This window comes from Megalops cyprinoides, chromosome 11 (genome assembly GCF_013368585.1).
Source record: "Megalops cyprinoides isolate fMegCyp1 chromosome 11, fMegCyp1.pri, whole genome shotgun sequence".
Taxonomy (NCBI): domain Eukaryota; kingdom Metazoa; phylum Chordata; class Actinopteri; order Elopiformes; family Megalopidae; genus Megalops; species Megalops cyprinoides.
The window spans coordinates 30,724,729-30,751,154 of record NC_050593.1 but is presented as its reverse complement, the minus strand read 5'-3'; the positions used below and the strand labels follow the sequence as shown (position 1 = coordinate 30,751,154).

The 26,426-nt window shown below is 46.3% G+C and overlaps 1 protein-coding gene across 2 annotated transcripts in view; it reads left to right on the top strand.

The window, feature by feature from the left end:
* The window catches only part of fmnl2a (formin-like 2a), a 67,081-nt gene that overhangs the window by 37,880 nt on the left and 2,775 nt on the right, over window positions 1-26,426 (top strand). The window contains exons 5-25 of one of the 2 annotated variants that reach the window (XM_036541059.1): window positions 2,851-2,934; window positions 3,717-3,872; window positions 8,386-8,494; window positions 8,675-8,751; window positions 9,549-9,642; window positions 11,272-11,346; window positions 11,951-12,061; window positions 12,624-12,773; window positions 13,647-13,748; window positions 14,464-14,791; window positions 15,103-15,300; window positions 17,836-17,960; window positions 18,271-18,473; window positions 19,586-19,820; window positions 19,957-20,025; window positions 20,150-20,230; window positions 20,381-20,510; window positions 20,747-20,910; window positions 21,423-21,524; window positions 21,739-21,837; window positions 23,116-23,239. In XM_036541059.1, coding sequence (XP_036396952.1) covers window positions 2,851-2,934; window positions 3,717-3,872; window positions 8,386-8,494; window positions 8,675-8,751; window positions 9,549-9,642; window positions 11,272-11,346; window positions 11,951-12,061; window positions 12,624-12,773; window positions 13,647-13,748; window positions 14,464-14,791; window positions 15,103-15,300; window positions 17,836-17,960; window positions 18,271-18,473; window positions 19,586-19,820; window positions 19,957-20,025; window positions 20,150-20,230; window positions 20,381-20,510; window positions 20,747-20,910; window positions 21,423-21,524; window positions 21,739-21,837; window positions 23,116-23,239 — 2,816 coding nt within the window. Of the gene's footprint in view, window positions 1-2,850; window positions 2,935-3,716; window positions 3,873-8,385; window positions 8,495-8,674; window positions 8,752-9,548; window positions 9,643-11,271; window positions 11,347-11,950; window positions 12,062-12,623; window positions 12,774-13,646; window positions 13,749-14,463; window positions 14,798-15,102; window positions 15,301-17,835; window positions 17,961-18,270; window positions 18,474-19,585; window positions 19,821-19,956; window positions 20,026-20,149; window positions 20,231-20,380; window positions 20,511-20,746; window positions 20,911-21,422; window positions 21,525-21,738; window positions 21,838-23,115; window positions 23,240-26,426 lie in introns of both variants that reach the window. The other variant, XM_036541058.1, reaches the window with a different exon arrangement.

Sequence of the window (26,426 nt, the reverse complement as noted above, 5' to 3'; positions counted from 1 at the left end):
TGGGGGGAAAAAAATGAATCCCTCACCCCAGGACAAGGTGGTTGAGTGACTCCTGGAAAACAGTGGGATGTTAACAGTGGAATGGCGTGACAGATGCACCAGCTCATGGAATCAGCTGGAGTCTAGGGGCGGTGCATTGGATGGGGGATGGCATGGCAGGCTCAGGCAGTAAGGAGGACCCTCCATCCGACAGGGGCCAGGGGAGCAGAGTCATGGGTCTTCAGTACAGTGATGGTTCAGGCATCTTATCCATTTAGCCAGGTACATGCTGATCAGAACGGGGGCGTGTCTGCAGGAGTACTCGTTGTTATGATGGTGTGAGGGAGGGAGGGAGAGGGAGGGAGGGGGGAAGGGACATGGTAGTGTTTAGAAAAGGATGACCAGACAATCAGTACAGCGAGTAGTAGGACAATTTGACACATATTAGCCTCAGCAAAGAAACACTGTTGCAACATACAGAAGCGGGTGAGCATTAAGGTGAAGAACCACAGCCACGAAGGCAATCTAAGACTGTCCCACCCCATTCAGAGCAACAGCCTGCTGACTGTCCTGCTGGAGTTGAGACGACAGAAAAGACAGGTCTTAGAACCAGAAACTTCCTATGGCCTTATAGCGTTAGCCTTCTCAGCACCCAGTGTGATAATAAGATGTATGACAAAGATAGATTTTAAATCTGGACATAAAAATTAAGACTGTGTCTTATTCCTTGACAACATTTGCTAGACTGTTCCATAATGGAGGAACTCTAGGTGAGAAGGCTCTACCAGAGACACTCAAGGTCTGAAGCAACTGGATTCTTTTGTTAACTTGATGAAAAGGAGGGCATTCAATATAACTGCTATTGTGCAATCTCCTTATCTTTGGCTCCTGAATTTCACCAAGTATTACATTTCTCAGATTAGAGTGGATTTGCATGGATTTCAGCGAACCTGAACCCATGATCAAAGAAGAGGGGTAATGTTTTGATTTGTCACTCTGAGCTGAGGACACAGCATCACACCAAAGCCTCATTCAGGGAGCAGATTTGGAAGACAGTGGCGATGCCGTGTCGGAACAAACACGCGTGTAAAGGCAGAACCTCACTGAGCCCCAGGCATTGGGGCATAGGGGATGTTCAGAAAACCCATATCCCCTGCAGGTCAGCTCTTACAAGCAGCAAAAAAGACCGAGCATTGTCTGCTTTCAGTTGTTTTAGTACTGAGGCTGAATCAGGTGGTTTCAGTTCAGGCCGAAATGTGCCTCGCTGCCTTACAATAGTAACATATCCTCCCGCTTTGTAGTGGAAATAGGCCACTGGCACAACCCCGGTGCCCATTATGTTTTCAGTGAGAGATCGCTCTTTGCATTTCCTGTCTTTCATTACATTAAATCCCAAGCTGTTCATTTAACAAGAACATAATCGCAACCAGATAAACTGAACAGGCCCCGCGTAGAGAGATGACGCTTTTGAAATGGCTAATTAAACATGTTGCAGGATAAATTATTCTCCTGTTCATAAATATGGAACGCGAGATCCAGAGCAGGCTGTGCGGTGCGCAGGCTGTTTCTCAAAAAAAAAGAGCGATGCGATAATCTCTACCCTCACCATTTGCAATTCAGAACGATTTAAAGTGATTAAATCCGCTGCCACCCAAACATGTATATGCGCAAAAATGCTAACGTGTGATTTGAATCATGCTGAAGGTCCTTCAGCAGAGGAGTGTGAAAGCTGCTGCTGTCTCTCCGTAGCAGAGGATTCTGGGATAGCTCGGGAGGCTTTGAACAGTCTGCCTCTGTTGATCAGTCTTCCTCCCAGTGAGAGATGGCAGAAAGTCACAGAACGTTCAGGAGAAAACAGAAACCCCAAGATTTGCAAAGAATCCTTTTTTCTCAGTACTCCCATGTCAGGTTAATATCTTTCCCTTTCCCTGGTGAGGCTCCTCCAGAGGGAGTAGAGAAGGAATAATGGCTGTTTGCTCACTTGCTCTTTTTATCAAGATGGCAAATGTCTTCTGTGGCTGAGTAGACTTTTTAGCTATCCAAACTAATGTTAAAAATTAGCTAACTCAGTTTTCCTCAGGTTTGTAAATGAAGTTCAGGGAAACTAAAATCTGGTTTTCTGTTTACGCTTGTTTACTGACACAGATGTTTCCCCATGTAACACTGGTACCTCATTGTTGAGCTTTGAAACTAGGTGAACACAGCTAGCTAGTTTATTAGTCCCTGTATTTACCCCCCCAGCACAGCAATTTTTCTGTTTGTGGCTAGAGTTCATGGTTGCCATAAACTGACATACTGTTAGAGCAAAACATAACCAAAACATACCCAAATAGTTTATAGCATAAACATAGACCTGCATGAAGTGACACATCAGATGCACTCATGATGTTTTGCTTTTCTGGTCTTAGCTATGTATATTCTGTTCATGATCCATTTCTTCACTTGTTCTGACAAATACATTTTAATCAAAGCAGAACGAAGTGGCTTTATATTCATAACGATGGCTACTCTCTTTGGAGTTTTTCATTTGTGAAGCTTGTTTGGCTGCAGTTAGACATTGGCAGACACAGGCTACTGTAATGCTGACAGGGATCTGGAAAACAACAGGTTACGGCTGTGTGTTGCAATGATCAACAGCTTTTTCAAATAGCCTGTTAAATATCACTGTTAAAACAACACAGCCTGAGCTGGTAGCTTACAGTAAAGAAGAGTGACATATCCCTGTGTCTTTTTCAAGTCCATTGGAGGTATGCCTCATGCAGCACACCATTCAGCTTTCAGTTCAGTTGTTTGTCAGTATTTTACTGCATGGTTGTGAGTGTTATATTTTATGTAATGTTGTATTGTAATGAGCTGATTCCCTCTCTGCAGGTGGGTCAGGGAATTCCTCAATGAAGAGAATAAAGGCCTCGATGTCCTGGTGGAGTATCTCTCCTTCGCTCAGTATGCCGTCACGTAAGTCACCCTTAAATTTCCTGCCGTTGCCACGCTTTCACGTGTTCCGGCCGCATACATTTGTACCAAACGAGCACGGCATCTTGGCACCGTGTTGTCCGTTGGAACACTGAGTCACTGCTGGTGTTGAGACTTGCTCCCAAGACATCCATTTTGCAGTAAACGACATATTTATAGAACCGTTGATAAGTCATAAGGTTTCAAAACAAGGACCTCTTTTTTTTTTAGTCGCTGTAGCAATTTAGTGCCTATCTATTCTTTTGTTGGCAGTGTCACCCATTCTTAATTTGCCACTGTTTTGATGTAAGCTGTTCCCCAAAACAGCATTCCCATTTATAACATAAAAGACCAGCAATAGCACATAGATGTGTGTGCTTATTGTTCCAGCAAGTGGTGCTCCTGGAACCTAGATTTACTCCACAGGCTGGGGAATATAAGCACACTCCTTTATTTCCTGCCTGCAATTAAAATGCAGCAATCAGAGAGAACAATTAGCCACTTTCACATGCAGTCGTTTCAGAGTAAGATATAAAACGTAAAAGAAAAACAGTTTTTGTCATGGTAAATGTTTTGTCAGCTTGGCTGCGTGCGGTTTTCTCCGCACCATGTGGCATAGCTCAGCACCACTTCCCATCCTGCATGTCCCGTACAACACCCCCCACCCCAAAAAAGATTGCCTCATCCTTCAGGCTCCGTTGGGTGGTATGTTTGTAGCCTTGAGACGAAACAGATGGTCAGGTGGTTATGTCATGCAGCTCCTTCCTGGTCCGCCCCCGCTGCAGGTTTGATGTTGACAGCCTGGAGAACAACATGGACAATGCAGTGGACAAGTCCAAGCCCTGGAACCGCTCCATAGAGGATCTCCACGGAGGAAGCAACCTGCCCTCCCCCGTCGGAGGGAATGGGGTCTCGCGCACGGGACGACACCCCTCGCTACGGTACGCAGGCACACGCGCTCACAAACACACATACGTACACAGAGGCGTGCACACGTACACATGCACATGTACACAGACGCACACATGCACGCACACACGCACATATTCACATGCACATATACACAGACGCACGCACGCACATATTCACATGCACATATACACAGACGCACGCACGCACGCATGCACATATTCACATGCACATATACACAGACGCACGCATGCACATATTCACATGCACATATACACAGACGCACGCATGCACGCACGCACGCACGCACACACGCACATATTCACATGCACATATACACAGACGCACGCACGCATGCACATATTCACATGCACATATACACAGACACACGCACGCATGCACATATTCACATGCACATATACACAGACACGCGCGCACACACACGCGTATATACACACAGACACGCATTTCACTCTTGTTGTGCTAGTCTATACTGGCAAGTTTTCTTTATAAGACCTAGATAATAACGGTTCTATAAGTAGTTATTGACATTTAGAATTTTTTTTTTTTTAATAAAATGAAATCAGCTGCTCCAGATTGGGTTGATACCTAAACTGTATCAGTGTAATTGGGTATGTAATGGGCTGCACAGACTGCACATGATGCCTGAAAAGCTCTGATGTCTGAAGTCATGAGGCCTTTAAGTCTTTAAATGGCTTAGGACAGCTTCCCATGCTGCAGAGGAGGTACAGGGGCTTCTTATCCAAATATTCCAGTGGATTTTGTGACTCACACCGGCCCCCATAGCTCTCTGGCCATGTAACGCAGCAGCGTTTTGTAATGTATCGGCGGGACTTTTCCCAGGATTTCCAAACATACCAGAAAATCTCTTTCGTAACACTGGTTTGCATACCTGACAGACTGTTTGGTCTGCGTGCCGGGTTCCTGTTCATTTTTAGCAGGGACAGAGAGTAAAGTGTAAAATCCGCGTTCTTAATCCTAGGTCATTTCATGCGGATTAGAAAGAACACACACACTCAATGCAAAAAAAAAAAAAATCTAAAAATGGGCATTTGGGGGGAAAAAAAACACTGTTAATTCCTCCTGTTTTAATGAAACAACTCTGTGTAATGTGTGCTGATGGTGACTGGGCACAGCCCCCCCTACAACTGGCCCTTAGCCACTGAGGAGTGTTGGAGTGTTGGAGTGTTGGGTTAGGGTTAGGGTTAGGCCCTCTCTACAACCTGGCCCTTAACCACTGAGGAGTGTTGGAGTGTTGGGTTAGGGTTAGGGTTAGGGTTAGGGTTAGGGGTAGGCCCCCCCTACAACTGGCCCTTAACCACTGAGGAGTGTTGGAGTGTTGGCTGATGCTCTGATGAACAGCACTTGGCCCTCTTTTCCCATCACTCTTAAACAGGACCTTTCCTTTCATATTGCTGTGTACTGGGTGCCAGTGTAGCACAGTGATTAAGAAACAGGACTTGTCACCGAAAGGTTGCCGCTTGGGCACTGCTGTACCCTTGGGCAAGGTAATTAACCCACAATTGCCTCAGTAAATATCCAGATGTGTATATGGATTACACTGTAAAAAAAAAAAAAAAAAAGTAACTGATGTAAGTTGCTCTGGTTAAGAGTGTCTCCTAACTGGCAGTAATGTAATAATGTAATATTTACTTACTGTGTATACAGACAGGCTTTTTTTACAGGACTCAGGCCACTGGTAAGCTCTGCTCTCAAGGACACGATCTGCTCTGTCCCGCGTGAGATCCCCGAGATCTTTTCAGATACAGCAGGTTTGCATGTTAGCGGAGAGGGAGACGGCAAGCAGACAAAGAACCGCTGGAAACGCGGTGTTGTGGGAGACTGGGGGCCTGTGAACAAAGCGGCTCTATTCCCGGGTTGTGCCGTTAACTGCGTTCTGTCACTGTCTTGCCTCCGTAGTTCCCTCTTCCGCGCATCCGTCTTCAAAAGAAGGCAGGTCTCTTCTCTGCTCTGCCTTTCAGTCCCGAATAAATAGCAAGCTTCCTCCTCCCCTGCTTAAAAACCTGCTTCCTGGCTTACGTTTCCAACCTCTTAGTCTGTGTTGCTGTAGGGGTTGGGTTTTTCCTTTGAGGGTTAACGGAATCCAAATTTACCTGTAAATAGTGTCCTATTTTAGTAAACCTCATTGCATGAGAAGTAATAGAGCGTACGGCGTATTGATGCCATCCACATTGGATACAAAGCATTCTCACTAAGTCAACCAAAGTCATGTGCTTGGCTTTTTGAGTTATTACATTTTTTGACACAGGTGTGGTTTGTAATTGTGTTCTGCTAGTAGTTACAAGTTTCAAGCACATAACAATGTCAGATAGATGTGAATATGATGTTATATATTTTGAGGAGACTTTCTTTTTTCAAAGGTTTATGAGACCATAACCATAAAAAACGGCTTCTGAGCCACAAATAGTAACCAGTAGGATAGCACATCAATGACAGTTTCCTCAAAATAACAATCAATGTGTCGTGTTAGTTTGTTGAGGAAATCTGCAATGTGAGTTTTGTCATTGCTGAAAGAACTGTCCTTTATTTTCTGAAAATTTCATCGGAATCAAGGAGTCCCGCGCATTTGAAATGCCCAAAGTGCTCACAGGGAAGATGGTATGTCCTCTGTTTTACAGGTAGAAGTGCTTTGAAGTAGAAGTGTTTTGTCCGTGAAGCTTTGCTGTACTAAACAGTGAAGTAGTTCATCTTCTATAGCATAGTAGTTGTGTTCTAGCATAACAGACTTAGATGCTAGCTGTTCAGAAAAGTATACCCTGGAGCAGTAGAACTTTCATGCCCGCTGTTAACCGCTTTCATGAGCTGTACTTTACACCAGGAAACCTGTCGTAGCAGGCCACCCGTGCATGCAGGGAGCTGGATGAATAACTCTTGAGTCACCTGACTTCTCATCCATGTGACTGAACTCTTAAGGAAATTAGTCACTTTCTTTATTGGCTGAATCTCATTGCAGCACAGCTTAAAGGTGTGGATACGCAGAGTATAGATTGCAGAAGCGTTGCCGGTATTTTGGAGCGCTGAGGGAGAAGCAGAAGAAACAGCACTTCAAGCATGTTTTCTCTGTGTGTGGAGGGATGTTCCAATTCTGTCATTTAAAAGCACTGAATTTACATGAGTGCACTTTTATTATGTGTGAGGTGCACCATGCACCTGGAGAGACGCACGCCCAAGCACATTATCTCTCTCTCTCTCTCTCTCACACAAACACATTCTATCTTTCTCTCTCTCTCTCTCTTTCTCTCTCTCTCTCTCTCTCTCTCTCTCTCACACTCACACACACACACACACACACACACACACACACACACACACACACACACAGGCACACACAGCCACATTCTACCTTTCTCTCTTTCTCTCTCTCACACACACACACACACACACACACACTCCCTCACATCAAGATAAGTCTGTGTGATTCAGGGCAATTTGGGATATGAGGTGTCCTGCACTGGAAGTAATCAAGAGTTCAAAGAAGTGCCAGCATAATAACTCATTAAAATTGCGAAATGCTTTGTGTTTGTTTTAACAGGTTGTAAAAGGTAAAGGGGTCTAATTCTGTATTTCTGTAATTCTCATAGACTGGTAGTTTTGTCTTTCTCAGGTCCACGGGGAAAATGACAGACACATATACACACATTACCATGTGCCAGGGCTGAGCGGACAGTGTAACACAGACAGTGCTGAAGCAGTCAGCACAGAGGCAGATTATTACTGCAGATGTTGTCTGAGGGATCCATCCGTCTGGGGCCTTGTGATGGAGCTGGAAATAAGCCGCCCCTGTGTGTGTGTGTGTGTGTGTATGCGCCTGTGTGTGTGTGCGCCTGTGTGTGGGTTTTTTTTTTTTGGGTCTCTTTTTCCCGGATGTGCTGACTACCAGCATGGTACTCGAGCACTTTCCTTTCATTGTAGGGCAGGCTTTAGGAGAAAGGCCTCTTTCTGTTTTTGTCTCTCCAAGGCTGCGCCGATAACCACGCTGCATGCAAATGACCTGCGACTATTGTTCCAGATGTAAGCGATATCGTGTGCTAGGCCATTACATTAAAACAATGGAGCGGGTGCCTCTCTTGGATTCTGGTTAGATGGAGGATTATATTGTTTTGGGATTTTTTTTTGTGTCTTTTTTTTCCCTTAACTATAATTTGCATGCAGTTGAATTTCTCACAGGCTACATCTGTTTTGCCTTGGAGAAGGTGTTGTAGCCAATAGGCTGGCAGCGCTGATCTTGGACGTGGTTCAGAAAGACAGGAGATGTGGCAGGACCAACAAACGTGTTCCCAGAGGAACTGGGTCTGCCAGTCGTGTAGCTTTCAGTCTACTCTGTCCAGACTGTTGGGAACTGGGGTGTCTGTGTGTGTTTGGAGGGGGGAGCGGAGGCCGGGGAGGGGAGGGGGGGGTCAGCTGGGGTGCGATGAGGCCAGTTTTGCATCAGTAGTTTACTGAGGACATCTGTCACATTGACTAAGCTGCGTACCAATATTTCACTCCGTCCGTGTTTTTCAGGTGTAACACGTTGCCAAGCCGGAGAACACTGAAGAACTCCAGATTAGTTTGTAAGAAGGAAGACGTCCACGTTTGCATCATGTGTTTGAGAGCTATTATGAATTACCAGGTGGGAAATGGCAACATTTATACATGCATTAACGCACCACTCCTAGATTTATGGCGGTTCCCCTGTCTCACAGACCATTCTTCAACTCTCCGGGTCTTATCCCAGATGTTGCATAACTCTGAGATTTCAGTACACTGTATATTACCAGTTCCGTCTCCCTCTCTCTGTTTTCCCCTGCAGTACGGCTTCAACATGGTCATGTCCCACCCACACGCTGTGAATGAAATTGCACTGAGTCTCAACAATAAAAATCCCAGGTGAGATTTTTTTTTTTTTTTTTTTTGAACGCCGCAGTGTTTCCGTTGAGAGAAGCATGCTAACCTTGCTCCTGAAGGAATCCTCTGATGTTCGATGGGTCCCCCCCCGTTAACACCGAGCGGTTGGTTGTAAGACATTCTGAGCATGAGGACACCTGGTCCTCATTACGCTGCCAGTCCCAGGGAATGCAGATTTCCCAGCATGCATCACTGCTTCATCCGGGCAGGTTGAGACAGCATTTTCAGGCTTGTGAACATTGGCAGCTGCAAGGCACAGAGTAGAAAAGACACCCCTCTCCCCGCTTAACTTTAGACACTCTATGCAATAAAACATTCAGTCGCTGACCTTACTGAAAGTGTACCAGTCTTCTCTGAAACCTTTCTGCATCAACTGTTTTGAGAACAGCTCACAAATGAATCATATGATTAGCAGCAAAGAAATATATGTCTGGCTATATTAATGGATGACATGTAAGATGCATAAGTTACTTTGGCAAAGTTTATCTGCTGAGCAAATATTAGAGTATGTTATAGGAGGGACATGAGAGTAGCCTCAGCAGGGTGTTCTCATAAATAGCTAATCACGTCCCTTCTGCTGTGTTAACCTGTTTTTTCAGTTTAGTACCAACTGGTCAAAATGAAAGATTAAGGTCATTTGTAGGATGTCTTTGAAGTTCATGTTGCTATTTTATAGGATTTGAACATCGACCTGCAGTGGCTGATTCTTCAATTATCACCTCATATCTTAATCTTCAGTATAATCACTGACTATCAATGTCTTTCATCTTGTTTTGCAGAACTAAAGCTCTTGTTCTGGAGCTGTTAGCAGCTGTTTGTCTGGTCAGAGGAGGACATGAAATCATTCTCTCGGCATTTGATAACTTCAAGGAGGTACGAGTGATTTCCTTCTCCAGATTCGTGCGCGATGGCATGTTTGTCTTGAGAAATGCAAATGCAGAGCTTTACTTTTAGAGAGGAAGTGTTTGAGATTTGAAACTGAATTCCTAAAGAAGACACCATCTCGGAATCAAAACAATGCTTTTTAAGGAGCTTTAGAGGCACTCTTCCCCATCTGAAAGGCAGTAGGCTTACCTTTGGAGCCTACAAAAACAGCAATTTATTTGTCTGTTATGCAGCAGATAGATCACAGATATTTAAAATGCAATCCAAATTTGGAGCGACATAATAAGGCTGTGTTTGACCTGATTGTGGGTGCCTCTGTGTGTGTGCGCGCGCGTGTGTGTGTGTGTGTGTGTGTCTGTGAGTATCTGGAAGGAGCTGAATTCACAAAGAAAGGAGTGGGAGTGCAAATGCCTTGCTTCATAACAGCAGACAGATCTGTGGTCCTTGACTGGAAAGTAGGGCTCTGTGCAGGTTAATGCAATATTTACACAGAGCTTGATAAAATATTCAGAACTACAGTATATTGCATTCACCTTTTATTAGAGGTGGATATCATTTCTCTCATAGCCGTGAGTGTTTTCTGTTGATGAAGAAAGCGCTTATTTTTGTTTTCCTGAAAAAGGCCTATCCACGAGACATGAACCGCAGTTTGTTAGAAGTTAATGAAATTAATGAAAAACGAGATGCTGTAACACAGCCATGTTATGAAAGGCGGGTATTTTTCTTTTTTCTTTTCTTAACTAAGGCCATGAAGTAAAATATTTTAACATTGTGGGAGCTGCTCAAATGGGGCTGAGGTATTTGAGACAATTAACGTCTGCTATGTCGGAACGAAAACACAAGATCTGGGATATCAGTAGTTGCAATTGGTCAGGTTTATTTGTGTCTCATTCCCATCCATATCGCAATATGAATATAGTTTATGTATCTTAACACAGTCCGTATGGTAATACGAATATAGTTTATATATCTTAGCACGCGATATACTTCTGTTAGATGTCTGGCTCATTGCTTTTCCTCTGTTGATTGTTGGCCTGCGTGTCCTTCGGTCGCGCTGACAGAGTGTGGCAGGGTTCATCGCTTCGCGTGGCAGCGCAGTGCTCTCTGTAAAAGCTGATATTTGCGTGTGGGGTAAAGACTGTGTCCGCCGCCTGCACTGTGGTCAGTGGACCTTGCGTAACCTGTCTGCTGAAGCCGTGCCGGCTGCTCTCGGCGAAAGACGCCTCATTGTGTCTTTATCTGTGCCTCCCTGCCTCCCAGGCCCAAGAAAATGCTGTCTGAATAGTGGCCAAATCGCTGCCTCAGCCCCCACGCTCCGCTGTAGATATGGCAATCGCAGAGGGACAAAAATAGGTCAAGTAGATTACAAAGCATATGCTTGGGGATATTTCAGATAAATAGCTTTGGCTGAATTTTAACATGGAGCGATGCTAATGTGAAATCTTCAACAAATACTCTGCAGGACAAGGTGGGGCTTGCGGCAAAAATCTTTATGGAACTTTTTTTTGTTTCCGTACACCATGCAATAAAAGTAATGTAAACTACAGTATGTGGCAAAGGGTTCGTCTTCCTCCTGTGCGCGCTGAATGACTTTATCGATCCTCTTCCCTGCTTTAGGTCTGCGCTGAGTCACAGAGGTTTGAGAAACTGATGGAGCACTTCAAGAACGAAGATAACAACATTGATTTCATGGTACCTTCACTCTCAGTCATAAAGTTTGTATAGGATCACAGTTATTAATTCATCACAAAACCCCAAATCACTCTTGTCAAGCTAAAGATTTACACTTGATAAATGCTTTAATATATGTTCAGTGTTATGTAGATTTTGAAGATTTTATTTTTATAAAGCTCTCATTAATTTGGTAGTGTTGTACACGTTTGGGGGATACAGGAACTTTGTGCATCTGACAGCAAGTACCTGCGTTTGTGCAGTGCTTGTCTGTGAAACTCACGAGCAAACTGCGAGCCATTTTCACTGACATTCCACCATTTAACGAGAGCGTAAAGGCAAACAGATCTCCTAGGCGTGTGCCGTTACTGTGCTTTGGGTCGGCTTCAAAAGGGGCGTGGCAGACGCTGTGCGATTGGAAATAACAGGGAAGTATTTTCTGATAGGTAGGCAGTGTCTACAACCAGTGTGAGTTAATTCTCCATGGGTGAAGTGGCTGAATTACCTGTAGTTAAAGGAGAATTACCTTTAGTTGAAGGGTGAGTTCAGGACAGTGCATGCTGCGTCTCAGTGTCAAACGGTATACGGTTGAACCGGGTGAAAGCTCCTTCCTGCCCTCTCCCAGGTGGCCTGCATGCAATTTATCAACATTGTGGTCCATTCGGTTGAAGACATGAACTTCAGAGTGCACCTGCAGTACGACTTCACCAAGCTCAGCCTGGACGAATACCTGGATGTAAGTACTGGAGAGAATTCCTCATGATTAATTCAGAACATGTGCACGGAAAAACACTCTCAGCCCCTTCCCTGTGCTTTTAGAGTATGAACCAAAACTACTCACTGCCCTGTTTTAGACACTGAACCAAAACTTACCCCCTCACTGCTAAAAAATAAAAAGGATCCAACCCTTTTCTTCTCTTTGTAGAAGCTGAATGAAACCTTTCCTCTTGATGTGTAGAAACCAAGTACTATATTTTATCTCTCTGTGGATATGCAGTGAAGCCTTCCCTCTCTCTGTCTCTGTAGAATCTGAAGCAGATGTGTTTTCTCAGTGCGTGCAAAAAAAATCCCTTCCCTCTGTGTTGAAACTCAAGCAGATGTTTCCTCTTGGTGTAGAAACTGAGGCATATATTTCCTCTCTGTGTGATGGCTGAAGCAGATACTTTCTCATTGTGTGGAAAATGAAGCGGTTATTTCCTCTGTGTGTGATGGCTGAAGCAGATATTTATTTTCTGTGTAGAAACTGAAGCAGATATTTCCTCTATGTGAAAACTGAAGCAGATCTTTCCTGTCTGTAGAAACTGAAGCACACGGAGAGCGACAAACTGCAGGTGCAGATCCAGGCCTACCTGGACAACGTGTTTGACGTGGGCGCCCTCCTGGAGGATGCCGAGACCAAGAACGCGGCGCTGGAGCGCGTGGAGGAGCTGGAGGAGAGCATGTCACACGTGAGGGACCGCCCACTCCCCTCCACTGCAGTGCTGGCACTGAGGGAGAGCGATCGAGATGCCAGCCAATCAGACACCTCCTATATGCACACAGACACGACCACATGTATACATATACATTTAAATTTACATTAATTTCATTCAGAAAGCATACTAATCTAGAGCGACTTGTAATTTTTAACCATTCATACAGCTAGATATTTACTGAGGCAATTGTAGGTTACGTTGCCCAGGGATACAACAGCAGTGCCCTACTGGGGAATGGAACCAGCAACCTTTTGGTTGCAAATCCCGCTGCTTACCGCTACACCACATTGCTGCCCCCACACACACATTGCGCGCATACACACACACGCGCACACACGCACACGCACACACACACACACACAGCGTTAAATCACATGCCTGTTTAAAAGGAGCTTTAGATTAGTCTCATGGTTTGGCTTAGCCTGTAGATGTGGAAACACGGTGCAAAAGACCCTGTGGATCCACATCTCTACCAGTCAGGTTCATTTGTCAGGAGCTGACAGTCTGGAGCCTTGACTCCTTTGTAATCCATACTGTCATGGTACTGTGATTTTAGCATAAATCCTCCTAATTTATCCCACAACCTGTCTCAAAACACACTCGTCAATTCCCACACTCACATAGCTGTGTTTTTGTAGCTCACCTCTAAAATGAACACCAAAATGATGTGGGCATTCATAATCTGTTATCCATATATATAGAGGCAACTGTTTAGACTTATGTTTGATGTTCAATCAGTTTCCCTGCCCACATTGTTAGTGATCCAGTTAAGGGAATGATAATGATTCTTTGTGGTTATTATGCATGTCATTGTATGAGCCTTACCCTGGACCACTGCTCTCTTAGATGACTGAGAAGCTACAGGACACAGAGAATGAAGCTATGGCTAAGATTGTGGAGCTGGAGAAACAGCTGATGCAGAGGAACAAGGAGCTGGAGACAGTTCGGGTGAGTCATCCTGGGGGGAGCTCTTCCGATCACACGTGCTCATCATATGAGGAAGCTGGCTGACACTTTGCACCTAACAGAACAGGAAGGAAAAAAAAAATAATTTATTAAACCCAGCCTTGGTGCAAAAGCAGCACAAACTGCTCACAAAAGTTAGTCTGGCAGCCCCCACACACCTGTATTTAATGTGCCTCTGTTTAGACAGGTGCCCTCAATTAAGCAAAGGCTGGCTTCACATGCACAGATAATTACTGTGGCAAACAGGTACACAATTAACAACAGATTTGGATGCAGCTGATGAAGTGTGATCTGCTGTTGGTAGGTTTGAATTGTATCGAAGACAAAGGGCCCTTGAGCATTTAACATTTTAACAATTACCAAATTAATAATTAACAACATTCAGTTTCTAGGGGACAGGTGAAAGCTCTCCTTCACACATCATTAACCAGCTGTAGTTATTTTCTATCCTGAGTCACCTGGGGGTAAAGTGTTGTTAATTTTGGATGCAATGTAGGTCTAAATATGTGATGTATATGTAGTAAAATGTAGTACCATACTATGTACAACGTATACGGTACTTACTACATACTATGTACAACGTATACGGTACTAGTACATGTATTATGTAGTAATATACGATGTAGTACTGTGAAAAGCAAAGTTTGTAGAACGTTCCCTGGGGTTCACGCTGTTTCCATTCCCTGCATTCGCACAGGAAGTGTACAAAGACGCCAACTCGCAGGTGCACACGCTGCGGCGGATGGTGAAGGAGAAGGACGAGGCCATCCAGCGGCAGTGTCACCTGGAGAAGAAGATCCACGAGCTGGAGAAGCAGGGCACCATCAAAATCCAGAAGAAAGGGGACGGAGACATCGCCATCCTGCCCTCCCCGCCTCACGGGACTACCCCGTCCCCCGACGCCGAGGGCGTGTCCGGGGCCTACGTGGGCGCCGGCCCCGCGGGCGCGCAGGGCGGGACGCTCCCGGGGATGGGGTCCCCACCTCCGCCCCCGCCCCCTCCCCCTCCGCCGATGCCAGGGGCCGGTAGGTGTGGCTGTCTCCAGCCGGGACAGGAGTCTTGTATCTTTAGACATGTATATTCAGTAAGGCATTCTGAGGATGTTCTGTGGTGTGAGTTTAATTTTGTGATCGTGTGAGAATGTCCTCACGCCAAGCAGCGTGAAAACACAGCTGTGGAAACGCGGGCCTTTGGTTCCCCCCTCCCACTGATGTTCAGACCTCAATGAGAGAGAGAGAGAGATCCCAGCATGCCGTTGTTTCGATCCCACGCTCGCTCTCGCTCTCCCCCCGCTCCTGTTTTCATTTTTCTCCCCGCTCTCTCCTCTCTCTTCCAGTGCCAAACGGGCCTTCGGGTGCCTCCGCTCCGCCTCCCCCACCGCCCCCTCCTCCTCCTCCTCCGCCCCCTCCCCCTCCCCCGCCCCCAGGCCCCGCTGTGGAGGTCTCCCCGCCCCTGCCCCCGCCTCCGCCCCCGGTCGCCCCTCCCCTCCCCGGCTGCGGATCTCCGACTGTCATCTTCAACTCGGGGCTAGCAGGTAAGGCTGCCTGCAGGCCAGATGTGCGTCGGATGGACAGAGCACTCCAGACACATGGTATGCGCAGGAAAGAGAGAGAGTCTGTCTGTCTGGCTTTGGGATCAGAGCCTCGCTCTAATGTGGCAGTGTGGCGTGATGGTTAAGGATCTGGGCTTTCAAAGAGTGGGTTGCAGGTTCATTTCCCGCAGGGCACTGTTGCTGTGTCCTGCAGAAACCAGTTTAAGTTGTAGTGCTTCTGTGAACGTCCTGCTTTATGAAACTGCAATGGTTCTCTTCGATGACAGTGTCAAGCCAATGAAGAGGAAGAATAATTGTTTGCTATAATAACAATAAGTGTGCATTTTACAGTGTCCCATTGTCATGTTGGTGTAGCTCAAAAGCCCTAAACTGTAGTACGGTTTCCAGTATTTTTTGGACCTCTTCTTGTGCACACTGAGCGGTCAGCAGTGTTTGGGCAGGGCTCTGTCCGCCCGTCCGCTGGCCGTGAAGGTAAACACTTGAAGAGTGGGCGATGCTGTTTACAGACCGCTATTTAAAGCCCATCCGACTTCCTGGATATCTTGTGTGATCTGGACACCGCCGCATGACTCACTCGGGTCATGTGACTGTGGGGCCTGCATGCACAGTGTCGGCTCAGACAGCGCTGAAGGGGGCTCCCAGTCGGGCTGCCTTTGACTCACTTCTCCAGCTTATTCATCGCTGAACTGCCTGTTCTTTTATTCATGCGCATTCTCAGCGTATGACCGTACAGGTGCCCTTACATAGGCAACATGTTACATATTACTCATTTATACCGAATATGAATGGAAGTGCAGCGAGTCAGTTTAAGTGCCTCTTTTTTTGCACGGGATATCTCACATGGGATTGGAACCTGCAACCTACTGCTGACACGGGCGCCTTTACCAAAACACTCTGCTGCTGTCTGAGTCCAGAAAGATATACTGAGATCTAGAGACTTTTCCTTTGTAACATATGGCATGATTATTTTAACATGACTACCATAGAGAAGTTCTGAATTTTCATCCTTAATGCATGACATCACTTGAGTGAAGATTGACCTTCATGCAATGGTATTATGTAGAACAACTGCAAGCATTATATGCTATGGCAGATGCACTTGCAGTGTCTTCTAACCAGGCAGATTTAACCCTTGCAGTACAGACATGGACTTAAAGTATTCATAGTTTTTTTTTTTTTGTTTTGTATTTTGGTCTGCATGAGTATCACAGTAGAGCAGCAATACTGGGCAGTTCTGCCTGCGACAGTAATCTCTCCTTTTTTCTGTTTTCTCATGTTCTTAATGATTATTCTCTGGTTGTTCTTTTTTTCTCCCTTTACTCTTTCTGCCTACAAAGAGGGACCCATCAAACTGTTCTGTAGGTTTATCTGTTGTGTGACCGTCTTTCTGTGTCCCTATCCGGCTGAATGGACATGGTATTTTCAGGTTAAACACGCCCTCAAAGACAGAATTTCTGTGCTTCTTATGTAAGAGACGGGAGCTCGTGCGGAGGCCACTTCGTGTCGCACAAGTCAAGCACGAAATTGAAAGTCTGCATTGTGGAGTAAATCTATTCCCTGGCAAAGTAATGGGCTGATTGAAAGCAAACCTGGAACAGACTTTAGACCACAGTAAGTGCAGCTTTCCAGGCGAAATGTGTCAGAACGCATAACAACACGTTCTACAAGAGTTTTATTCCCCCCCGCGCTGTCTTTTCCCATCTGCGGCCGTACTGACGTGACTCGTGGCGGCTTTGGGAAGCCTTAAGGCATCATTTTACGTAGATCCTTAAAGAAATCTCCACTGAAAATGCCATGTGTATTCACCCGTGTGTACTGAATTGCTGTGACCTGTCTGTCTGCGTAAGGTCTGAGTTTCCGCAGTGAGTTTTGTACGTTTTTTTGCATGCTGAAACATATCTGGGGTGTCTCTGTGAACAGATTAAAATGCGATAGAGACTGATTGTGCAAGACTGGAATGCTGTATGCTGCACCTCCACACCTATTCTCTCTGACCTACTCGAAGAGCTGTTTCTTCGCACCTAGAAACGGCGCTCAGGTGTGTGCGGTCATTTGAGAGATATTTGAACAGTAAGGGGCCGAACACGAGAACCGTCAGCGTAAGCTTTCGTGATAAAAGAGCGTGATTATTTGTCCAGCTTTCAGAAGCAGTGGGTCTAGCTGTCTCACAGCTTGAGCTGCTGTGTAGATGTGCACCACTTCTGAGCACAAGAACAATTAAAGTTATCGCAGAAAGGCCCTGCAGGGCCACACAGCCAGGCTCCCAGTGGCGCCCTGAGTGTAAAGTCAGCGTTTGATAGGGCACACGCTTCATTTCCGTCCTCGCATTCGGCTGGGGAGGCACTTCCACAAACACGCGGACAGATTGCCAGTCACGAACGCACTGTCTTCCGCTCCATCACTCCAACAGAGCGTTCCCGCCACAAACACACACACACACACCTGCTGGCGGGAACCCTCTCTGCTGTGTAGCTGTTTCTCCCTGTAACCATCTCTCCCCTCTCCCCTCTGCCCCAGCGGTGAAAATCAAGAAGCCCATCAAGACGAAGTTCCGCATGCCGGTGTTCAACTGGGTGGCACTCAAGCCGAACCAGATCAACGGGACGGTGTTCAACGAGATCGACGATGAGAGGATTCTGGAGGTGAGGGCTGTCCTCTGACCTGCCCGACACATGCTGAATGCCCGAGTGACAACAATCTGGCATTTGCTACATCACTTAAATACACTCTGTTGAACAACCAGCTGGCTACATATTGGTGGCATACTGTTTTAACTGTCATTAGTAACGTATTTATATGCATATGTGTTTATACAGTATATGTTTTTCTGTTTCTGCTACAGATGAATATGTGTCACATATCTGCCAAACATATCTTTAAACTTCATATTTTACTAATACTTTCATAAGCAGAATGTAGAGAGTTTACACCTCTTTGGGTTCTTTTGCTCAGGATTTAAATGTGGATGAGTTTGAGGAGATGTTCAAAACGAAGGCGCAAGGTCCGGCCATTGACGTGACCATGAGCAAACAGAAAGTCATTCAGAAGGGACCGAACAAAGTGACGCTACTGGATGCCAACAGGGCCAAAAACCTGGCCATCACCCTGAGGAAAGCGGGAAAGACACCGGAGGAGATCTGCAAAGCCATCCAGATGTAAGCCAAGCACGTTTCTGACCAAAGGCCCAACCTTTCAGTAGCTAAGGCAACACTGTCTGTACATGTTTCAGATTGTTAGGTTTCGAGCTGAACTATGTATCTTAAAACAACCTCAAATGCCTTTCGTTCTTCTAAATATGCTAAAGCTTTTTGCATTCAAATTCAAATGTACACATAAACATATTATTCGCATATTGTGGCTAATTTGCCACACTGCACTAAATATATATTTTAATGAATATGTTTCGGGAAATCTCCCTGTGTAATTGGTCACTCTGTAAAAGCTGGTGTTATTTTCCACTCATGCTCTCAACAATAACTTAAAATAAACCAGGCGATTATGCCTGGCAGTGTCTATAAACGCCCTGTCATGCTGTAGCGGGGAGCGTCCGTCCCTTCCCTGTCTCTCACTCACACACTGGCTCATTCTCTGGAGACACAAAGAGCAAAAGTTCTTGTGCAGTGATGTCACTACCGCTTGTTTCCGCAACACAAATACAATTAGCTTTTTGTCTTGGCATCACAATTGTCAGTGATGGATTAGTCAGCGCTCTGTAGCTAGCAACCCGATAAATCAAAAAGAAAATAAAAACCGATTCAGCAAGCAGGCAGCTGCTGTTGTTGCATTATTAGCTAGTTAGCCGCCCTGTGTGCCGTGTGCATTTTGTCTTCATCGATATTGCATATTTAAGTGTTTAAAGGCTGGGCAAGCAGACCGATGTTCAGTTCGCTTGCTAAGTGGGCCAATGTTCAGTCAATATCGCATATTTAAGTGTTTCGGTAAGATCTTGGTGAGTGGATAGATGTTGGAATTCCCTAGCTAAATGGACTGATGTTCAGTTCGCTTGCTAAATTGACCAGTGTTCAGTTCACTTGCTAAATGGGCCGATGTTAAGTTCGCTTGCTAATTGGGATGATGTTCAGTTAGGCTAAATAGACAGATGTTCAGTTAGCTGGCTAAACAGACCGATGTTCAGTTTGCTTGTTAAAGGGATGGGTGTTCAGTTCGCTTGTTAAATGGGCCGGGGTTGCCCGTGCGTTGCGTTGCCGTGCCGCGGTGAGCGCCCATCGGACGGCGCGTGCTGATGCGTGTGGCTCTGCACCCACAGGTTCGACCTGCGCACGCTGCCCGTGGACTTCGTGGAGTGCCTGATGCGCTTCATGCCCACGGAGAACGAGGTGAAGGTGCTGCGGCAGTACGAGCGGGAGCGTAAGCCCCTGGAGAGCCTGACGGACGAGGACCGCTTCATGCTGCACTTCAGCAAGATCGAGCGCCTCATGCAGAAGATGACCATCATGGCCTTCGTGGGCAACTTCGCCGAGAGTGTGCAGATGCTGACCCCGGTGAGCGGCTCCGGTGTCGCTCCCTGATGACATCACACCAGGGCCTATCGGGTCCTTCGTTCTGAACTGAATAAAGCAGGTCACACACAGGGTGACCAGCTCTTTGAATAAATTATTGGTTTGTTTTTCTTTACAGCAACTTCATGCAATTATTGCAGCATCCGTGTCAATAAAATCGTCACAGAAGCTTAAGAAGATTCTTGAGGCAAGTGGTTCGAAGCAATTTTCTACTTGATTTCATAGTGAAAGGTTTTGAATTGTAGATGGCCGCCGTGGGAATTGAATTTGTTTGCACATTCACGTCCATGTCTTTTTTTTTTCTCTTTCAGATAATCTTGGCTCTTGGGAACTACATGAACAGCAGCAAAAGAGGAGCAGTGTATGGCTTCAAACTACAGAGTCTAGACTTGGTAATATTTACGTGAACCTCATACATCGTCTTGAATCCTATACATGTCTTTGCTAAATGCTAGTTAGCTTTGCTGCTGCTGTTGTTAAATTCTACACAGATCATCATCATACTGTAATTACATTCATATATTTCCATCTGATCTCCTCAGCTATTGGACACCAAGTCGACAGACCGGAAAATGACACTGTTACACTACATAGCCAACGTGGTGAAAGAGAAGTACCATCAGGTGTCTCTGTTCTACAACGAGCTTCACTACGTGGAGAAGGCCGCGGCAGGTATGGAGGCCTTTTTCTCTTCTTTATCGTCCGCTCTGATACAAGTGCCCAACTCACCCTGGTGTCTGCAGTAACAGGCGTTATGTCAGGCTTGATATTTGTGATCTCATTCATCCCTTATTCGGAGCCTTTCAGAAAGGCAAACTGTTGTTGCGCGTTAGCGCGGTATGAAGTGCATGCTGGGGTAGGTTGCTCCCAGGACGCGATTTCCGAGCGCGTTATCCCTCTGCCCGCAGTGTCGCTGGAGAACGTGCTGCTGGACGTGAAGGAGCTGCAGCGGGGCATGGAGCTGACCAAGCGGGAGTACAGCATGCACGGCCACAACACGCTGCTCAAGGACTTCATCGCCACCAACGAGGGCAAGCTGAAGAAGCTGCAGGACGACGCCAAGATCGCACAGGTGCGCGGGGCGTGGCCTCCCGGCTCACCTGTGCCGAGGGCCACGCGGGGTCAAAGCAGGCTTAGCAGTGTCACTACCTCTTTACATCACTCCTATGTACGTTTATGGGGCGCCGGTGTAGTGCAGTGGTAAGGAGCAGGGCTCGTAGCCAAAAGGTTGCTGGTTCGATTCCCCGCTGGGGCACTGCTACTGTACCTTTTGGGCAAGGTACTTAACCCAGAATTGCCTCAGTAACTCTCCAGCTGTATACATGGATAATATGTAAAACTGTAAGCTCTGTAAGTCGCTCTGGATAAGAACAATGATAATAATAATTTAGGGATCTTCTTGTTTCAGAGGTGGAGTCTGCCACCTGCATAAGGGTGAAAATTAGCAAAACCTCTTGGCTGTTGTAACTGCAGTGTTAATATCTGCAGATGTGCCTCAGTAGTGAAGGTGGTCAAAAATGTGTATACTGTTGTTAGTTGTGGTGTTGCAAATGCATTACGGTCGTTTTTCTTCTCCTCCTACAGGATGCTTTTGACGACGCGGTGAAATTCTTCGGGGAGAACTCCAAAACGACCCCTCCGTCCGTGTTCTTCCCAGTGTTCGTGCGCTTCGTCAAGGCTTACAGGGTACAGCGCACAATCCGCGGTTACGTAACCCTCAGGGGGGTTGGGGGAGGAGCGGGGGTGGACCTTCCAAAAACCTTTGGTTTCCTAACAGATTTTAAAATAAACAATCGAGCCGTGGAGAGAGCTCGGGGTTGATGGGAATGTCTGGAGTTGGTCCAGGGTCACTGTGACGGGCGGCTGGCTGAGCCTTTTCTCCTCTCTGCCCCCCCCCCAGGCAGCGGAGGAGGACAACGAGCAGAGGAAGAGGCAGGAGCAGATGCTGATGGAGAAGCTTCTGGAGCAGGAAGCCATGATGGACCAGCAGGACCAGAAGGTAGGCCTGAGTCCAGGAGAGAAGAGCTCCTGCTACGGGGCTCATCCCAACACTGGGAGTCCCAAGAACAGGAAGTCCACCCCAAATTCCCTTCTGATTAGCTGTAATTGGTTAAATGCAATGCAGTGGGTCAATGCTGACATATGGTAAAGAGATGAAGAATTTGAATGAAAAGAATTATAGTTATGATGACATATTGCCGCAACAAGCAGTGTACAGTAGTCAGGGCTCAGGTCAGGGAACAGGGCTCATAACCGAAAGGTTGCTGGTTTCATTCCCCGCTGGGGCACTGCTGCTGTAACCTTGGGCAATATACTTAACCCACAATTGCCTCAGTAAATGTCAAGCTGTATAAATGGATAAAATGGAAATTGCTCTGGATAAGAGCATCTGCTAAATGACAATAATGTAATGTAACCATACCTAACCAGAACTGACACAGGATGTGTTGTAGTGTGTTGTAGATCAGAGGGTGTAGATGTGACCTGGTAGCATCTAGCACAGTGCTATGGATGTACAGTGGTGTCTGACAGTGCTGTTGGTATTGACATGATGGCATTTGACACAGCACTGGGAATTTAGTGCCTGTCAGTGTTACGGACGTGGCATAGTGGTGTCTGACACAGCCCTATGAATATGACATGGTGTCAGACACAGCGTTGTAGATTTGGCGGTAGCGCCTAACACACATCACTGTGGATTGAGACAGTAGTGGCTCTTAGAAAGTAGTGTCTGACAGAGCTGTGGACATGAGAAGGAGGGCTCTGACACAGAGATGTGGGAGAGGGAAGGGGGGGTTTGACACAGCTGTAACGGTGAGAAGGTGGAGTCTGACAGAGCTGTAACGGTGAGAAGGTGGAGTCTGACACAGCTGTAGAGGTGAGAAGGTGGAGTCTGACAGACATTTGGAAGTAAAAATGTGGGATTTGACACAGAGATGTAGGGGACAGGAGAGGTCTTATAGAGATGTGGAGGTGAGAAGGAGGGATCTTACAGAGCTGTGGAGATTAGAAGGGGGGTCCTACAGAGCTGTCAAGATGAGAAGTTGGGGTTTGACACAGGGCTGTAGAGGTGTAGAGGAGGGGTTTTACAGAGATGTGGGGGAAACAAGGGGTCTTACTAGAGCTGTGGAATTGTAGAGGTGAAGTCTAACGTGCGTGCGCGTGTGTGTGCGTGCGCGTGTGTGTGCGCGTGCGTGCGCGTGTGTGTGCGTGCGCGTGTGTGTGTGTGTGTGTGTGTGCGTGCGTGCGTGTGTGTGCGTGCGTGTTCTCTCTCTAGTCTCCCTCCCATAAGAACAAGCGGCAGCAGCAGGAGCTGATTGCTGAGCTGAGGAAGAAGCAGGTGAAGGACAGCCGCCACGTCTACGAGGGGAAGGACGGCGCCATTGAGGACATCATTACGGGTAACAAGTCGCACCTGCCGCCCCTGAGATACTCACACACACTGTACTCAGGTCAGCTGTCCCTGAATTACACACAGTACATAGGTCACTCGTCCCTGAATTACACACAGTATACAGGTCAGCCATCCCTGAAATATTTATGTACACTGTACCCAAGTCAGCCTTCCCTGAATTACTGATGTACTGTACCCATATCAGCTGTCAATGAATTACTCACACACATTCTACCCAGGTCAGCCATGTCTGAATTACTCATACACACTGTACTCAGGTCAGCTGTTTCTGAATTACACACACACACACACACACACACACATATGCTCTCTCTCTCTCTCTCTCTGCAGGGAATTATGCATGCACTGTACCTAGGTCCACTACCCCTGAATTACATACACACTGTACCCACGTCAGCTATCCCTGAAATAAACACACTGTACCCAGACCGGCCGTCCATGAATTACTCACACACACTGTACCCAGACCGGCCGTCCATGAATTACTCACACACACTGTACCCAGACCGGCCATCCATGAATTACTCATACACGCTATACAGAGGTCAGCCGTCCCTTCATTACTCACACATACTGTACCGAGGTCAGTTGTCCCTACATTACTCACACACACCGCACCACACCCAGACTGCACTCAGGCCAGCGGTCCCTGAGTTACTCAGACCGCCCTGCTCCAGATACCACTTAATGGACCCGGTAGAAAAGGCACTGGGAGAGAGCTGCATGCCATCGTCCAGCCTTATGCTTCGTCAGCCGCATCAAATTTTTAACACCCAACTCTAGACGACTAACAATAATATTACATGTTGGTGGTTTAACCGTCGGTGATTAAAAGCCTTTGTTACACGTTAATTGCAATGTAATACATGCATTGACAAAGCGGCCTAACCTAATTGCTCTCAGCAAGCTGAAGTATGTGCGTATATTTCTCAATGTGCTTGAGCTGTTGTAATAGTGTGAGTTGTAGAGGGGGCCTGGCTTTTGACAAGTGAAGATCAGTGAATTCAGTGTGTTTTCGTAGGCCAGATTTAAAGAATGTTTGACTATGCTTGTTAATAAGTACATTCAGGCTGTATTAAGTGTAAGAATGTGACTTGCTGCCTGTTAATATACTGAAGCAAGATGTTCAGTGAAAGTATTGTTTTTGCGGCTTGTCATACATTAATCAAACAAACCCCCCTAACATCCCAAACTCATTTTTGTTTTCAGTAGACTTTCAAATCCTAACCTAGAAACATGATCTCTGAAATCATTAACAATACTTCATATGAACAGCAACCTACCAGTATGACCAGTCAGGTTGAGACAGCAGAAGCCAGAGCACCTCCGCAGGGACTGTAACCTGTAGTGTTGTAATGCTTGTCAGCTTTAGAGTGCGGTCGCTGTCAGGTATTGCTAACATGGCCTAAACCCGTAGATGTGTGGCTTTGCTTCTTACTGTGTTTGTCTTGTCTGGCTGTTGTTCCAATACAGTGCTGAAGACAGTGCCTTTTACAGCCCGAACGGCCAAACGAGGCTCTCGGTTCTTCTGCGAGCACTCTCACACTGAGGACTTCCATTACTAAACTGTATTCTCTCTCAGAAAGGTTGCAGTAAAAAACACTCTATACGTTTTATACGTCCCTCCTTCACTCTCCACGGGTTGTGTGTGTGTGCGCACTGGCTCACCTGGATGTGACCTCTGTGTGTGTGTGTGTGTGTGTGTGTGTGTGTGTGTGTGTGTGTGTGTGTGTGTGTGTGTGTGTGTGTGTGTACGCACATGGTGTCCCCTGGGGCGTGGCACATCGGGCCCCTCCCCCTCCACCCCTCCCAGCATGAGGAGGGCACATCTGAAGGAGCGCTGGTGTCCCCTCTGTCCCCTTGCATGATCCACGTCACGTGCCACTCATTCATCCATTGTGTGTACCGTCACACGCTGCACGTAACAAACCAGAGCAAACCATAATGTCACACAGAATTCTCTCACAAGTCATTCGCACGCCATGTAGGTTTCAGCGCTTCAGTGTAATGTAATCCAAAAGCAGTTCTGAAGTGAGCGTTGCATTTTTCGCTCATTATTATATTATAGTACACAATTGTAGCTATGGTTTTATAAGCGCCCTCTGGTGTTGTAAAAGGAGTAGCACACCCAAAGCATTTTTCCCTCAGATTGTACATAATAGATTTTACTGCTCTCTTGTGTTTGAACAACAGTACTACAGCTGATACCCAAATTATTAGTTTGATTATGATTATTATTATTATTAGTAATGTTAATAATAATAATTATTGCTATATTTATCATACTGATTGTCATTACTACTACTATTATCATAGGAATGCTGTTGTCCAATGTGTATATCACTGTTAGATGTGGTAGTGCTGTATTAATTAAGTAGCATAACGTCAATGTGTTTTCTCAGTTAGTTAATGTATAATTTACACTTTTTTCAAAGGGCTCTCAGAGTTGTGGCATTATACCTTGCTTGAGTTTACATGTCCATCTGTCCTGGAAAGCTGAGTGTTCGTAATGACCAATGCCCCGCTTTCGGGGGGGTCCTGCATGATACTGGCTTTCTCCAGCTCCCTCTGCTTTTACCCTCCCCCCATGCCCCCCCCCCCGCTGCCTCTCCGCATGCTTGGCTCAAGGTGGTGTGGTGTGGGGGAGGGGGGGGGGGGGGCGGGGGGGTGTTCTCACTCGTGTCCCATGATGCACCATCCCTAATCTCCTGCATGAAGCATGAAGTGTTTCCCACTGTCAGTTGCTGTGTGTTGTCTCACTTTGTCCTCATCGGGTGCATCACTAATAAACAGCCAGATACATGACTTGAATCAGAATGCGCAGACCTGAGTGTAAATATCCTAACATTTGCAGATTATAACGTTGTTTCTGCCATATGGGAACGCAAGTGTTTAAGCAAGAGGGGCATGTATCTGGCTAAACTGCATGCTTTTATCACAATGAATGTTCTTGGTTTGCATAAAATTAGGCTAAGATTGCCTTTTATTTGTTTATTAAAAAAGCATACGTGCATTTATTTATTTGATAGCGGACTACTTTTAGAGTCTTGATGCAATTGTTTGATTTTGGCTTGTGTTTTCACGCTGGGAGTCATTCTACAAAGCAGCCTGGGTTTCCGTTACGCAGAGACGCTTCTCGTTCGCACCCTCAGACCGGCAATGCCAGCAGCAGC